Source organism: Scyliorhinus torazame, chromosome 9 (assembly GCF_047496885.1).
Source record: "Scyliorhinus torazame isolate Kashiwa2021f chromosome 9, sScyTor2.1, whole genome shotgun sequence".
Lineage (NCBI taxonomy): Eukaryota > Metazoa > Chordata > Chondrichthyes > Carcharhiniformes > Scyliorhinidae > Scyliorhinus > Scyliorhinus torazame.
The window spans coordinates 99,384,838-99,402,148 of NC_092715.1; the positions used below are offsets into that span (position 1 = coordinate 99,384,838).

General features: G+C 46.9%; 1 protein-coding gene across 6 annotated transcripts in view; it reads right to left on the reverse strand.

The window, feature by feature from the left end:
* skic3 (SKI3 subunit of superkiller complex) overlaps nt 1-17,311 on the reverse strand; it is a 165,551-nt gene that overhangs the window by 36,100 nt on the left and 112,140 nt on the right. For all 6 annotated transcript variants that reach the window (XM_072516311.1, XM_072516309.1, XM_072516310.1 and 3 more), the window contains 5 exons: nt 15,954-16,022; nt 15,362-15,436; nt 13,654-13,795; nt 7,139-7,232; nt 2,462-2,539 (listed from right to left, as the gene is read on the reverse strand). In XM_072516311.1, coding sequence (XP_072372412.1) covers nt 2,462-2,539; nt 7,139-7,232; nt 13,654-13,795; nt 15,362-15,436; nt 15,954-16,022 — 458 coding nt within the window. The remainder of the gene's footprint in view (nt 1-2,461; nt 2,540-7,138; nt 7,233-13,653; nt 13,796-15,361; nt 15,437-15,953; nt 16,023-17,311) is intronic.

A 17,311-nucleotide genomic window follows, 5' to 3' on the forward strand; every position in this document is an offset into this window, starting at 1 on the left:
CACTATATTGATTGGTGCCACTATTTTCAGCATCTGCCGCCTCCACTTTAGCTGGGACCCAAATCAAGTAACATTTGGGAAGGAATTTTAAACGCATGCACTCTTGTCCATATAGGAAGTGGTGAAATTATTGGATTAGGCACGAGGACAGCATTTGTCATGAAAGGATAAGATTTCAAGAAGATGGAGTTATTGGTGTCTAGAAATGAGCAGAAATTGAGCGATTATGAATATGAGCCTCAATCTCTTTTCTGGAAATCGTATTGCAAAGGTTTAAAAAGGAGATCTTTCTCTGAATTGCGATAGAAGGTGAAGCACTGAATGGAAGAAAGGCTAATAAATGGGAAAATATGGACAGGGCAAATCTTTTCAAAGATTAAGCTGTATAATAATTTAATAGCTTATTTTGTAACAGATCAGAATATCCCAACATAAATTTTCAGCTGAAATCCCATTAAGAAATATTCACGCACTTGAGAATTTGTCTGATCTGCAGACGCAGATATAGAGGACGGTATACAGAAATCTAGAAGCACAGATTTTCATTTCGTAAAGTGAGCAATCACCAGAAAACAAACAAACCAAATAGATTAGGATAAATTTTAAGAGCTACACAAGTGAGTAAGGGATGACTGAATTGGAAAATATTCTAAAGCTTTTCGAATTGCAGTTCCGGAATACTGTTGAGAATGGTACCAACAGTGAGGGCAATACTCTTTATTTCAATACACTAAGTTAGTAATACATAAAATTATGAGGGGTATAGAGTAGACAGGAAGAAACGTTTCGCCTTGGTGGAGCGATCAATGATCAGGGAGCATAGATTTAAAGTAAGGAGCAGGAGGTTTAGAGGGGATGTGAGGAAAAACATTTTAACCCAGAGGGTGGTGGGAGTCTGGAACTCACTGCTTCGAAGGGTGGTGGAGGCAGAGATCTTCAAAACATTTAAGTAGTATTTAGATGTGCACTTGTGAAGGCTATGAGCAAAATGCTGGAAATACACAAGGACCCTCCTGTTTGTTACTGTCTATTCCCTTACTTTTATTTTTTTCAATTACCATTTTGATTCATGGATGATTAATGGACCTATGACTTTAAAGCAAAGCAACTTGTACCTGGCCTGTGCCTTTAATTCAAGCAGAGGATTGCAGCAGGAGAGATCAGTGATGACTCGCTTTGACCGACTTGGCTGGTGGTCAATGAACTGGCTCGAAATGCTGTGCTTGGCCCGGTAACCAATGATGACTGGTTCTGATCTCACAGATGTTTTTCAGAAACAAGGCTGAGTTTCTGGTTTCACTTTTGGTTCTGAAGCTTGGAAGGAGCAGTTCCAAGTCTCTCTCTCTCTCTCTCTCTGATCAGGTGTATCTTTTCTAAAAATTCTGGGTAAGAGCTCTTCACTCTCCCTAGCAAGCCTGGATGTGATTTTCTCGAAACTGCAAAGGATCAAGTCAAACCACGGCCTGGAAGCCAGGTTTGATGCGAGGCTAAAGGTCTCAAGAAAGAATCATGCCTGAAGGTGAACCTTCAAGTTGAAGGCTCAGTTTAATAAAAGCTAAGGTGTCGCTCAGGAGAAAGCCTCCTGCTTGTGAGTACTGAATAAATTGCTCTGCAATCACTAACTCTAAACCAGACGCTTCAATAAACCAACGAGTTGAGAGGAAAGCCTGCTGCAAAGAACTCATCTCCTGAAGCAAGGACTCTTTTCTTTTGCCCTTACCCCATATTATTTTATCCCTTTCCACCCCTCCGTGTTTGTCTTGTGTGTGTGGGTAGAGGGTGGGACAGTAAAAGGGATAGTAGCGGAACTTGCTTGTTATCCAGCTGCAATTACTGCATATTTCATCTTTATTTCAGTTATAAATAAACAGTAATTGTGTTTCAACTTACAAACCTGGTGAACATAAATTATTGGGCAGCCAAAGGCCAGAGAATTTGGGAATTTTTATACAAATTATTGGTTAATTCACTTGTGTTGGGACTCCAGGGCCTGTGGGGCTGGAATTGACCGCGCACTAGCCCAGGGTTTTGTAACAATACTTAGGTGGTTGTTTTTCACCATGCAGACAAGATGGGCCGAAGTGCCTTTTCTGTGCTATAGACCTCTACGATTGTGATTCTAAATAGAATGGGAATATTGCATTGTGTTTATGCACATTTTATAAATATATATACGAATCGCTGAAGAAACATCAAAACACAAACTCAGAATCAAAAGACAAGAACTTCATACAAGATTTTTTCGAAGCACATTAGAGTTTGAGAATCATTGAAGATAAAGTTAACAGAAAAGTAAGATCAACTAGATGCAGCCAATGTTCATGACATAAACATCATTAAAAAATATTGATTGGAACATTCAATTTTAAATATATATATTAATAATGTTTAATGACAGAAATAAAATGATGAAGATAATCGTCTGAATACTCACCAGACACACAAGTCACTTATAACTTACCATAAAGCTCGAATCCAATTTCTCTGAGCATACTTAAGTTTTTCTTCATCTTCAGTATTCTGTAATAGCACAACTACTCTGAAAATGAAATTAATAAATACTTGTTTTGAGAAAAAAGGTTTTCCTGTGGATATCAGATCCCCATGAAGGGTATGGCAAGCAACACAGCTCACCATAAAATACATGCAAATCAGTGCCATCCGCATGTCTCCAGCATGGACATGGAACATACCACATTGAATGATGGTTCCATCAGGTAATGATAACCCAGAGCTTCAGCAACAACTGCTTTTTTTCTGCAAACTTGTCATTTGAAGAACAAAATCCTTGATTCTTTGGCTTTTCATCATCTGTTCTGATATTGACATATTCTTTTGTGAAGCACCTAGGAACTTTTCATTATGTTCAAGATATGAATATAACCAAAAATTGTTGTTGATGACATAGTATTGCGAATTTGTTTAATTCTGATCCTTGTGTGGTAAGTTTGTGACACAGAGATATCACAGCATAGGTCAATGATACCACCCATCAATCCACCTTCTCACCTTTTAATTCAATGAGCTGTTCATTAAAGGGGAGAGGAAGTCTACAGGGAGTTCACTTCTAGAGCGCGATTCTCCGACTCCCCACCGGGTCGGAGCATCGCTGGGGGCCGGTGTGAATCCCGCCCCCGCCGTGTCGCGAATTCTCCGCCACCGGATATTCGGCGGGGGCGGGAATCGCGCCGCGCCGGTTGGCGGGAATCCCCCGCCGATTCTCCGGTCCACGATGGGCCGAAGTCCCGCCGCTGTCAACCCACGCCAGCCGGTGCCCCCACGGTGGCCTGGCCCGTGATCGGGGCCCACCGATCTGCGGGCGGGCCTGTGCCATGGGGGCACTCTTTTCCTTCCGCCTTCGCCATGGTCTCCACTATGGCGGAGGCGGAAGAGACCCACTCCACTGCGCATGCGCGGGAATGCCATGAGTGTCCGCTGACGCTCCCGCAAAGTCATTTCCGCGCCAGCTGGCGGGGCACCAAAGGCCTTTCCCGCCAGCTGGCGGGGCGGAAATCAGTCCGGCGCGGGCTGGGTAAGGTAAGGGCTCGGCCCCATAAGATGTGGAGAATTCCGCACCTTTGGGGCGGCACGATGCCGGACTGATTCGCGCTGTTTTTGGCGCCGGTCGGCGGACATCGCGCCGATTACGGAGAATCCCGCCCCTGATGTATGTTTACCCCATTTAAGATGCCCACTAAAAACTTAACTTTGCATGTTTATTTCATGCTTAAGGTTTCCAGCCCTGTTTTGATCCTATGGGAAAGAACAGAGATTTCAGACCAAATAAAAGCCCAAACTCGACCAATGTGGTCCTAAGAAATGACATTTAGCTGTAAATGCAGAGTTTATAGCCAAGTAACCTTCTAAAGGTATTGTGTTGTGCAGCAAGACACTCCCTGCCAAAAGAACAGAACTGGGAGATTTTATTGCCTTTGAGTTGGATCAGGCCCACCAAGATGCCCGGGTTGCAGGATTCTACACCATTGCAGAGATGCCCCAGGTCCAGGGAGCAATAGATGGCAGGCATGTCGACCTATATCACGGCATCAGCGAATGCCATTACAGGAAGGGGTTACACTCCCTGAATGTTCAGATTGTGTGCGATCACCACCTCTATACGATGCACTTCTGTCCCCACTACCCAGGGAGCGTGCATGACAGCTACATCCTGAGGGAATCGAAGATCCCCGACGTCATTGAGGACCACCCCAGGATGACCGGTTGGCTCTTGGGGGACAAGGGAAATCCGCCGAAGTCCTGGCTGACGACGTTTGTCTGGAGGCCTCAGACAGACACAGAGACCCGTTATAATGAAGCCTATGTTGCCACCCGTGCTGTTGTTGAGTGGTCTGTCGAACTGCTGAAAACATGGTTCCGATGCCTGGACCACTCTGGTGGTGCCCTGCAGTACACCCCCAAGAGTGTTTCCCGCTTTGTGCCGGTCTGCTATGCCCTCTGTAACCTGGCACCATAGCAGGATGACATGCTGGAGTAGGAGGGAGGGGACATTCGGCCTCATCTGAGGAGGAGGAGGCATACTAGAAGGAGCCTGAGGAAGAGGATGAGTCCGGGGAGGAGCCGGAGGACAGGTGGCGGGGGGAAAGGATCCAAACACCAAGAGGACCAGGAAGGCCCCACACCCATTTGTCTCCTTCCCTCCGCCATTTTCGACCTTCCCACCCGCCAATGTCCCTCCTTCCGCACCCAAATCCCCACCTGGCCAAATTGGTATTCCCAAAGCAGATGTGCATGCTGCCACGCTTGCGTGTTGACTGGGTGTGAGTTATGAGGAAGCATTTAAAATCAGCGCCCCCATGTTAGGGGCAAAAAGCTGAGGCACGTGTCCGGCGAATCAGACAGCGAGACACCAGTAATGGAGATAAGCTGGTGGGGCTCATTTTTGGCACTAAGTGCCATTGAATGTGGGCAGCAATCTCACGAACGCAGCCGTAGAGGAACACCCCGCCAAACTCACCCAAAAGGACACTTTGAAATGTTTCTGTTGAATGCACCCAAAATCTCGAATTAGAGAGAACATTGATATTTCCTGGATTAAGAACTATTCATTTTGCTAAAGTGACGTGCAAACAATTGCCTGCCCGAAAGTAAAGATTTTAGGAGTATATTGTATCGCTGTAGTGTTTTCTCACAATATTATTTGGTGGTTTGGGGTATAGAAGAAATTTTGAAATTTAACTGAGAAGCGTGCCAGCAGAGTAACATATTTGCCAATTTGATGTAAAACTCTAATCTCTTCCATAAATGCAATGAGTGAATTTACATCTCTATATGATTCATTACAGGCAGAGAAATCTCAGAGCAATTCCAAAGTTCTCAGCTAGTACCGTGTTTCGTAATCGAGCCCATTGTTTTATCCATCCTGCTTTTGCACAGAATTCTTCTGCATGTCCACTTCACAAAATATTTGGTTAAAATATAGAGTTGGATTTTCCATTCTTGCGTCTAAGTACTAACACCAACGGAGGATCCGTGGTGTTTCATGACGGAAAAATTGGCACCGCACCCGCACCAATTCCGCTACTGGTGAGGGGCTAGCACCGACGCCGCGTGTAACAGCCGCGGACCGCGAGAAAAACAGTGGGAGAATCGCCGGGTCCGTACTGGACATGCACAGGCTGACAAGTTGCAGCCGCGTGTACACAGACACTCCCCACATGCACCGAAAAAGATGGCGCCGGTTGTGCTGGACCGTGTACCCATCCACTCAGACCCCACAGCCCACCTCCTGGCCACCCCCAACTACTCCCCCCAGCCCTGGCAGAAGCCCACACAGCAGCGCACGGCTCTTGGTGGAGTATGATGGTGCTGGACACTGTCCGCCCGCCTTCTCTCTCTCCGCAGCCGCCATGCCAGGCTCATGACCGCTGAGGCCACACGTGGCCTGGGCCGTCGGGAACTCGGACCATTGGAGGCGGAGCATCGTGGGTGGGCCCGATGCCGATATTCAAACGGGGTTGAGACTGCGTGCAGCGCATGTCTCGATGACGCCGTTTGGAGGCGTCAAACCGGCGTTAGGACCCATTCTCCGCCCGATCGCTGTTCCCGATTTTGGAATCGGGCAACGGAGAATCCCGCCCATGCTCTTTCGACAGCAAGTAAATTTAGCTAATGTAGTTATAAATTCAAGTTCAGTGGTGTCATTTGCTCCCATAAATGAATTCCATGCCCACTACCACTGGGGTAGATTCATACTGCCCAACAGCAACTTGTACAATAATGCAAACCAAGGCTGTAATCCATCCCTGTGACCTCACCCATATGTCTTTCTGATCCATTTGGAGCCAAGAACACCCTGAAGATCTGTATTGGGCCTCAACCATTCGTGGTGTTTGTGAACAACTTAGATTGCTGGTTTACAGCGCTACATACCCAAATCTGCCAACGAAGGAAGATAGGCAGTATTGTAAGCAGTGTAAGTTGAAAGCATATTGTTACCAAAATACTGACAGATTAAGTGAATCAGCAAATCCATGGCAAATGGATTTCAATGGAGGCAAACATGGTGTGATCCACTTTGCACTATGAAGGATAGATCAGAATACGTTCGAATTGAGATACAGATTTGGGGTGGGGAGAAGCCCATGGCCATTGGTCATTAAAATGGCACAAACATATGCAAAAGTAAACAAAAAGGCTAATGAATGTCAACCTTCATATCTAAAGGATTATAATACATTAAGTTAGAAGTCATGATACTGCTGGACAAAGCCCTAGCCCTAGGCAGACCAGGCCAGGGCTATGGGATTTTCACGCTAACTTCATTGCAGTGCTAATGTAAACCTACTTGGATAATAATAAAGATTATTTATTTATTATTATTTAATAAAATTCTGAACCGGTTGCAAAATTGCCCTTGCAGTTTTGTATTAAGACCAGGTTTATTTCTGTGTTTCTGTCATTGACTTTATCTTGCTATACCCACAAAGAGCTAACTTTTGGCAAGCGCCTGGGATCAGGCATTTCTGACACAATGGGCACAAGATGATTTTTAATTCCGAAGATAGGCTTATGAATTGCTCATTATCTACTGTATATGAGGGAGCAACTTCAAAGTAACTCAGGAGCATTAATGTACATTTGTCTTAGAGTATTACTTTTTCTAAACTTGTATCCTTACCTGTGATATGCCTCTGCTGCTTGTTTTTTGAGGTTTAGATACTCATTTAAGTAACCCAACATTGTGAAAGCTGTTGCATCAGTCTGAATTCTCTCTGTTCACAAAACAAAATTCAGACAACCTTCTGTTATCCCGTTAAAACAAAACAAACCACTCACAACCACCCATTATTCCCCTAATATGTCCTCTCAATTGTGAGCAAGGCCTTTTCCATCCACAACTTTACTGTAAATGAGCGTATTATCATTTGTTTCCCTCCCCAACAGCTCTTGAACTGAACATTTCAGAAGGCACTTAAGAGAAAACCACATTGCTACGGGTGGGTCTGGAGTCACATGTAGGTCAGACCAGGTATGGATCGCAGAAAGGACATTATATAAACCAGTCAAGTCTTTACGGCAAGAGAGAGAGGGCGAGCGTGCGAACGAGCGAGCGCAGGAGACTGGATGAGCGAGCTCAGGCGTATGGACGAGCGAGCGCGCCGGAGCGGACCAGAGAGCGTGCACTGGAGTGGACGAGAGAATGTGCACCGGTGCGGACCAGCGGGTTAGCGTGCCAATGTGAGCGAGCGAAAGAGCGCACCAGAGCCAGCCAACAAGAGAGCACACCAGAGCGAACGAGCGAAACAGTGCACGCCAGAGTGATCGAGCACGCCAGAGCAAATGAGTACATGCTAGACGAACAAGAGAGAGTGCGCCACAGCGGGTGAGTGAGCACGCCAGAGTGAGAGCGCGTCACAGCGAGCAAGCAAGAGCGCATGCAAGCGAGCGAGACAGTGCGTGAGAGCGAGCGAGACAGCACGAGAGAGCGAGACAGCGCTTGAGAGCGCGAGAGTCCGCGTGGGCGAGAGAACGCAGGGGAGAGAACAAGGGAGCAAGGGAGAGAACGTGTGACAGCGAGAGAGAGAACGTGTGAGAGCGAGAAAGAGAATGCGAGAGCGAGAGAGAATGTGTGAGAATACATGTGAGCGAAAGAGAGCATGAGTGTGAGCAAGAGAGCATGCGAGAGTGAGCAAGAGAGCATGCGAGAGTGAGCAATAGAGCGTGCGAAAGTGAGCAAGAGAGCGTGCGAAAGTGAGCAAGAGCGTGCGAGTGAGCAAGAGAGCGTGCGAGTGAGCAGGAGAGCATACGAGTGAGCAGGAGAGCGTGCGAGAGTGAGCAAGAGAGCGTGCGAGAGTGAGCAAGAGAGCGTACGAGAGTGAGCAAGAGAGCGTACGAGAGTGGGCAAGAGAGCGTGCGAGAGTGAGCAAGAGCGCGTGCGAGTGTGAGCAAGAGAGTGTGTGAGTGTGAGCAAGAGAGCATTCGTGTGAGCAAGAGAGCGTGCAAGAGTGAGCAAGAGAGAAATGCAAGAGTGAGCAAGAGAGCGTACGAGAGTGGGCAAGAGAGCGTGCGAGAGTGAGCAAGAGAGCATGCATGTGAGCAAGAGAGCGTGCGAGAGTGAGCAAGAGAACGTGCAAGAGTGAGCAAGAGAACGTGCGAGAGTGAGCAAGAGAGAATGCGAGAGTGAGCAAGAGAGCGTGCGAGAGTGAGCAAGAGAGCGTGCGTGAGCAAGAGAGCGTGCGTGAGCAAGAGAGCGTGCGAGAGTGAGCAAGAGAGCGTGCGAGAGTGAGAAAGAGAGCGTGCGAGAGTGAGCAAGAGAGCGTGCGAGAGTGAGCAAGAGAGCGTGCGAGAGTGAGCAAGAGAGCGTGCGAGAGTGAGCAAGAGTGTGTGCGAGTGTGAGCAAGAGAGCGTGTGTGAGCGAGAGCGTGCGAGAGTGAGCAAGAGAACGTGCAAGAGTGAGCAAGAGAGCGTGCGAGAGCGAGCAAGAGAGTGTGCGAGAGCGAGCAAGAGAGCGTGCAAGAGCGAGCAAGAGAGCGTGCAAGAGCGAGCAAGAGAGTGTGCGAGAGCGAATATGCGTGAGCGAGCAAGAGAGCGGGCGAGAGTGAGCAAGAGAGCGGGCGAGAGTGAGCAAGAGAGCGGGCGAGAGTGAGCAAGAGAGAAATGCAAGAGTGAGCAAGAGAGCGTACGAGAGTGGGCAAGAGAGCGTGCGAGAGTGAGCAAGAGAGCATGCATGTGAGCAAGAGAGCGTGCGAGAGTGAGCAAGAGAACGTGCAAGAGTGAGCAAGAGAACGTGCAAGAGTGAGCAAGAGAGCGTACGAGAGTGGACAAGAGAGCGTGCGAGAGTGAGCAAGAGAGCATGCATGTGAGCAAGAGAGCGTGCGAGAGTGAGCAAGAGAACGTGCAAGAGTGAGCAAGAGAACGTGCAAGAGTGAGCAAGAGAGAATGCGAGAGTGAGCAAGAGAGAATGCGAGAGTGAGCAAGAGAGCGTGCGTGAGCAAGAGAGCGTGCGTGAGCATGAGAGCGTGCGAGAGTGAGCAAGAGAGCGTGCGAGTGAGCAAGAGAGCGTGCGAGTGAGCAGGAGAGCATACGAGTGAGCAGGAGAGCATACGAGTGAGCAGGAGAGCGTGCGAGAGTGAGCAAGAGAGCGTGCGAGAGTGAGCAAGAGAGCGTGCGAGAGTGAGCAAGAGAGCGTGCGAGAGTGAGCGAGAGAGCGTGCGAGAGTGAGCGAGAGAGCGTGCGAGAGTGAGCAAGAGAGCGTACGAGAGTGAGCAAGAGAGCGTACGAGAGTGGGCAAGAGAGCGTGCGAGAGTGAGCAAGAGCGCGTGCGAGTGTGAGCAAGAGAGTGTGTGAGTGTGAGCAAGAGAGCATGCGTGTGAGCAAAAGAGCGTGCAAGAGTGAGCAAGAGAGAAATGCAAGAGTGAGCAAGAGAGCGTACGAGAGTGGGCAAGAGAGCGTGCGAGAGTGAGCAAGAGAGCATGCATGTGAGCAAGAGAGCGTGCGAGAGTGAGCAAGAGAACGTGCAAGAGTGAGCAAGAGAACGTGCAAGAGTGAGCAAGAGAGAATGCGAGAGTGAGCAAGAGAGCGTGCGTGAGCAAGAGAGCGTGCGAGAGTGAGCAAGAGAGCGTGCGAGAGTGAGCAAGACAGCGTGCGAGAGTGAGCAAGAGCGTGCGAGAGTGAGCAAGAGAGCGTGCGAGTGTGAGCAAGAGAGCGTGTGTGAGCGAGAGCGTGCGAGAGTGAGCAAGAGAACGTGCAAGAGTGAGCAAGAGAGCGTGCGAGAGCGAGCAAGAGAGCGTGCGAGAGCGAGCAAGAGAGCGTGCGAGAGCGAGCAAGAGAGCGTGCGAGAGCGAGCAAGAGAGCGTGCGAGAGCGAGCAAGAGAGCGTGCGAGAGCGAGCAAGAGAGCGTGCGAGAGCGAATATGCGTGAGCGAGCAAGAGAGCGGGCGAGAGTGAGCAAGAGAGCGGGCGAGAGTGAGCAAGAGAGCGTGCAAGAGTAAAAGTGTGTGAGGCAAACAAGCACAGAGTTCGATGCGGGAACACACACACCCTTTCTTCCCCACAGACACACTTCCTCCACAGGCACACACACACCCTCCTCTTCTCCCTACACACAAACCCCCACTCCCCGCAACACACACACACATCTCCCTCCTCCCTATCCATACACCAGGCCAGGAGGGGAGGAAAACCCTGGCTGAAAGGCAACTTGCTTCCAATCTCCACTTTTGTACATATTCCATCGAGGAAGTCAGAGACTGCACCACCGGAGGTGAAAGCAAAGAAGGTTTCACACTTGTCCTCCACTCCCGCAAACAACCGGCTCATCCTCGACCTCGTGAGATATGCCCTATGACCACCGTTAAAATATATTAACCCTAATCCCGCACACAAAGTTGTGTCGTTCACTCTGTACAACGTCTCACACTACACCTCCTCCTCCAGAGCCATTCCCAACTCCTCCCACTTGGCCTTAACCCCCTCCAGCAATACCATATCATCCTCCAGAATCCTTCCATAGATCACGGAGGTACCTCCCCCTCCTCCATACCCGCCACCGACAAAACTCTAATAGCAAGGAGGGCGGCATTACTGAAAACGTCAGAAAGACTTTCCTTGTATAATCCCGCACCTGCATTTATCGGAAAGTTTTTGATTGTGGGATCGCAAACTTCTCTGTCAACTCTTCCAACCTCGCGAACCGCCCCTCCAGAAACAAATCCCTCATTCCTACCATCCCTTGTCCTCCCAACCCCGGACCTAGCATCTAATATAGTTGGTTCAAACAGGTGATTTGCACAGATCAGCGTCAGCTTCACCTATGCCCCATCTATAAATGCTGCTGAAATTGTCTCCATATCTTCAGTGCAGCCACCACCACCGGATTGCCTGAGTGTTTCCCTGGGGAGAACGGAAGTGAAACCGTTACCAGCGCCCGCAATCCCGACCACTCCATGAACTTGACTCTGCCTTTGCCCAAATTGCCTTCTGATTCCCTTACCAGCCCAGCACCTTCTCGGCATTCACAGCCCAATAGTAATAAACCAAATTTGGCAAAGCAACAAATAACTCCATACCACACTACTGAAAGCCTTCTCTGCATCCAGTGCCACAATAACCTCCTGCTTTCCCCCCTTCCGATGGGGAAAGCACCACGTTCAACAGGTGCTGCACATTCGAGGACAGCCGCCAACCCTTTACAAATCCCGTCCGGTCCTCACCAGCAACCTGCGGAAGACACTCCTCCAACCTGAGCATCGACACCTTAGCAAGAATCGTGGCATTCATATTTAGCTGACATAACAGCCAATACGGCTGCACTCAATAGGTCCTTATCTCTTGTTAATAGAAGCGAAATGGATGCCTGCCTCATTATCTCTGGGAGTGACCCCCTTGCTATCACATCTTCAAACATCTCTACCAACAGCAGTACCAGCTGGTCCACAAACTTCTTATAAATTTCCACCGCGAACCCATCTGGCCCAGGTGCCTTGCCTGTCTGCATTTTCCCGATAGCCGTCCGAACTTCCTTAATCCCTAGTGGCTCCTCCAGCCTCACCATGTCCTCCTCTTCCATCATGGGGCACTCCAATCCCTCCAAAATATCCACCATATCCGACTTACCCCCAGCAGTTCCTACCTGTACAACTTTTGATAACACTCTTCAAATGCCCTAATCACCTTCTCTAGTGCCGTCAGCAGCCCCCCTCTCCCACCCCGCACCTGAACAATCTCCTTGGAAGCCACCTGCTGCCTAGGCTGCCCAGCCAATAAGCGACTGGCCCTCTCCCCTCAACTGGCATGTACTTGTGGACACAGATCAAACGGTGACTGCAGTTCCTTCCTACTGGCCAAAAGTTCTGGTGTGTGATCTTCCGCATGCTTGTCATCAACCGCCAGAATTTCATTTACCAACCGTTGGTGCTCCTCCCTTGCCTCTTTATCAACCTGTGCTCTTTGCGCATTTATCTCCCCTCTCACCATTGCTTTCAAAGCCTCCCACAACATCAATGGCAAAACCTCACCATTTTTATTAAACCCCACATACTCGTCAATTACCCTTGCCACCTTCACGCCGAACCCCACATTCAAACTTCACACCGGCTCCCCTCCAAGATCACAGCCACCAGATGCGGGACATCGTCAGAAATGACAATCACCGAGTATTCCGCTCTCCTCAGCCAGCCAACAAGGACCTCCACATAATTATAAAATCTATCTGAGAGTTTACGTTATGTGCCAGGGAGAAGAATGAACATTTTCTGACCCCTGCATTCAAGAACTCTTCAGGTCTGCTCCCATCGCCTTCATAAACGCTGGCAACACCTTCGCTCCCCCCGAAGGGGGTCAAAGACCTCAGCTTAGAACGACCCCCTTTCAGATCCAAGACTGTATTAAAGCCTCCTTCTGCCAAAATCAACTGATATGTATCCAATTCAGGAATGGCCACTTCCTGAAACCCACATCATCCCAATTAGGGCATACACGCTAACCTCCACTATCGACCTTCCCTCCAAAGTACCCCTAACTATCACTTATCTGCCACCCCCTTCTCCATCTGAAACCACACTCTTTTATTAATCAGTATTGCTACCCTCCGGGCCCTCCTGTGAAAGCCCGAGTGGAACACCTGGCTTACCCAGCCCTTACAAAGCCGTACCTGGTCTCCTGGGTCTCCTGCAGAAACACCACATCAGCCCTCAAGCCTTCAAGTTGACCAAAAACTCTCATCCACTTTATCGGTCCTCCCAAGACCCACACATTCGGCGTCACTATCTGGACCGGGGATCTCTCACGGCACACCCCACTCAACTTCACATCAGTCATGTCCATCATGAGGGGTACTCAATTCCTCCACCAAATTCCCAGTGCCAATGCGCACCCAACCCACAAATGGGACTGAGAACTGCTTCCAGTCACCGTCAGCCAACTGCCACCCGCCCCCCCCCCCCCCACGCCCCCCACATCCCAGAATGTTCTATGTAAATATAAGCATTAAGAAATATTGATCAATCTACCACTAGTTCTCAAACTCAACAATATTGTGATATTTTGTTAGTGTGTCAATTTTGTAGCAGACCTCGTCATTATTGAATATTGCTAAGGTAATATAAAATATCTCAGCATATCTAACTTGTATTCGTGAATAAATTTGACAATTAAATATTAAGTGTATCAGCTTGTCAAACAGATTTTTCCATACCTGTGTACTTGCTCATGGCAACTTGTGCAGCAGCTATTGCATTCATTTGTACAATATTGTACTTATACAGTTCTGAATTTCTGTTCGATTTATCTTGCAGTGTTGTACACACCCAGTGTGCATAACCTTTAGCTCCTTCAGTCTGTATAAATAAATATTTTTTTCTAATTTAAAATAAACTCAGGTTTAATAAATTCAAACAAAATGCAAACATTTCTTTCTGCTTGCTTGGCCACAAATATAATAATAATAATAATAATAATAATAATAATAATAATAATAATAATCGCTTATTGTCACAAGTAGGCTTCAGTGAAGTTACTGTGAAAAGCCCCTAGTCGCCACATTCCGGCGCCTGTTCGGGTAGGCTGGTACAGGAATTGAACCCGCGCTGCTAGCATTGTCCTGCATTACAAGCACAGGGCTAAATAGCTGGCTTTTAAAGCAGACCAAGGCAGGCCAGTTTCATTTCATTTCATTTCATTTCATTACAAGCCACTGTGCTAAACCAGCCCCTTAATTTAACTTGAATTAGCAAACAAACGAGCATCAAGAATGACTCAGTTGATATGTGCACACAGAATAACTCATAGATCAGAAATTGATGTAGCAAGGCATCGGAAGGAGTCTGCGATTAGCTTGGCATCACCTGCTCAAAAGTGTGAGCTGCTAACAAAGCAGTGAATAAAACAGGGCATCTCGCATAGCAAAGAATAGGTTGTAATCAATTAAATTTATGGATTGAGGAATAAACACAAAGTACTGAGAAGGAGCCCATTGTCATGCACAGGATTGGAGGAACTAAGTCTAAGACTGGGAAGGAGTGTGAATTTACAGGGGAACAATAAATGTCAAATTAGCAGAAATAAAGGCAGAGAAATATATATTGAATTACAAGAGATTTTTTTTTATAAAGGTAGGGGCGGCAGGTGGCAAGGTGGTTAGCACTGTAGCCTATGGCGCTGAGGACCCGGGTTCGAATCCCGGTCCTGGGTCACTGTCCGTGTGGAGTTTGCACATTCCCCCCTTTTCTGCGTGGGTTTCACCCCCACAACCCAAAGATGTGCAAGTTAGGTGGATTGGCCATGCTAAATTGCCCCTTAATTGGGAAAAAAATAATAATTGGGTATTCTAAATTTTTTTTTTTTTTAAAAGGCAAAAAGGAAGAGAGAAATATTGACACTCCCTGAAATGTTTTAATCAGAAAGGAACGAGCCTTCAAACTTATAATAGTTAATGATTGGTGCCTGAGGTTGATTGGCAGTAATGAATGATTATTACATCAGTGAAAGGGAACTTATACTAAATACTAGGCCTAAATATCTGCAGAATTTTTTATTCATGTCTACAAAGTAAACACAGCAACATCATGATATTCAAAACATGTCAATGGTGTGGCAGACACCAAAATGCTATTTTTGCAAAGTGATGCAACTCGGACACCAACATTTGGATATTTGCATTTAACCGTTTGAATGCTCACTTGAAGTTATGCATAAATGCCATTAGCTTTACCATTATTTTAATAGCAGATTTTGGCTGAATATGTAAGGCTTAATTTATTGTAATGGTCACAGATCCAAGAAATTCTGAGGTATCTTTGCTCGCAATCTATTCAGTTAGTGTCTTTTCAGGATAATCAACTTGACTTCATAGTTGAATAGATTAGACTTATTTATTTTTGCCAGAATAAAAGAACAGTACTTACATTAACACCAAGCTCAGTGGTATGTCTAAACAAATCCATCGTCTCATAGCTGCCAACAGATTCGGCAATAAGTGCCTGCAAGTTTAAATTATTGGAAATTGAGACCGCCATAGCAATACATACATGCAATAATCATAAACTGGACAAATTCGGTACCAATATATTAGAAAATAATTCTGGAAGATAACAAAGGAGAGGAACCGGTGATGGTGACCCATGTGGAAATTAGTGAAATAGTGAAGAAGCAGACAGGTGCTCAAAGGTAGGTTAAGAATATGGTTTGCCATCCATTAAACCTATTTACGGGTCCATTTCTTTCAATTTGTAGCATCACAGATCTCTTTCAATTCTTCAGTTTCATTGTACAAGTATGACAAGTCTATAGATGATTTTTAATGCTTAAAATTTGATCAGAGAATGTGGAAAGGTTTTTGTACAATAAGATGTCCCTCAAGGAAATGGGTGACATTATCAGTACTATAACATAGCCAAATTTCTAATCTGTCCAGATATACCAGTCGATACAATCTGAAAAATATATTCCACTTACTTTGATTAATATAAAATAGTAAAAACAGTATAAATAATTTACCTGTCCAATCCAGCATATAACATAAGAGGGTTCCAAAGATTGGGCAACTTTAAAGGCTTCATGGGCAAGCTAAATTAAAAAGATACAAAAATCACAAGTAGTGGATGATAACACTAAAAACTAGCATTAATCTGAGAAATTTAAAAAAACGTTTTTTGAAAATATTTTATTGAAACATTTATAAATTTTTAACAATTTTCAAGAGGAAAAATAACAAAGTAAATCACAAATTTGATTGAATTCTTTGAGGAGGTAACTAAGTGTGTAGGTAGAGCAGTTGATGTCGTATACACGGATTTCAGTAAGGCGTTTGATAAGGTGTAGCCATTTAAAATGGCCAACTCCCGATTCAAAATGGCGAACGAATGAGACCACATTTGGAGAATTGTGTGCAGTTCTGGTCACCTAATTATAGGATGTGGAAGCATTGGAAAGGGTGCAGAGAGTTACCAGGATGCTGCCTGGATTGGAGGGTAGATCTTATGAGGAAAGGTTGAGGGAGCTAGGGCTTTTCTCATTGGAGCGAAGGAGGATGAGAGGCGATTTAATAGAGGTTTATAAGATAATGAGGGGGATAGAGTGGACGTTCAGAGACTATTTCCTCGGGTGGATGTAGCTGTTACAAGGGGGCATGACTATAAGGTTCGGGGTGGGAGATATAGGAGGGATGTCCGAGGTAGGTGCTTTACTCAGAGAGTATTTAGAGTGTGGAATGGACTGCCTGCTGTGATAGTAGAGTCGGACACTTTAGGAACTTTCAAGCGGTTATTGGATAGGCACATGGAGCACACCAGAATGACAGGGAGCGGGATAGCTTGATCTTCGTTTCGGACAAAGCTCGGCACAACAACGAGGGCCGCAGGGTCTGTTCTGTGCTGTACTGTTCTATGTTCTAACACCCACCCAACCAACAACCACACCCAGCCAACGTGGCTTACATACAGTGCCCCAGTTCCCCTCCCCCCACTAACTAGTTCCCGCCTAAACCAAACCCCCTACCTCCCTCTCTCCCTTAATCCCGCCCCCTCTTTGTAGCTGCTGACAGCTTAATTTTCCCCAGAGACGTCGATAAATGCCTGCCACCACCGGGCGAATCCTAGCATTGATCCTCTCAGGGTGAACTTGATCTTCTCAAGCCTGAGAAATACAGTCATGTCACTAAACCATACCCCCGATTTCAGGCGTTCCGAGTCCCTCCACGCCAATAAGATCCGTCTCCAGGCTACCAGGGAGGCAAAGGCCAAAACATCAGCCTCTCTCGCCCCCTGGATTCCCTGACCTTCCGACACACCAAAAATCGCCACCTCTGGACTCAAAATCACCCGTACCTTCAATACCGTGGACATGACATCAGTAAA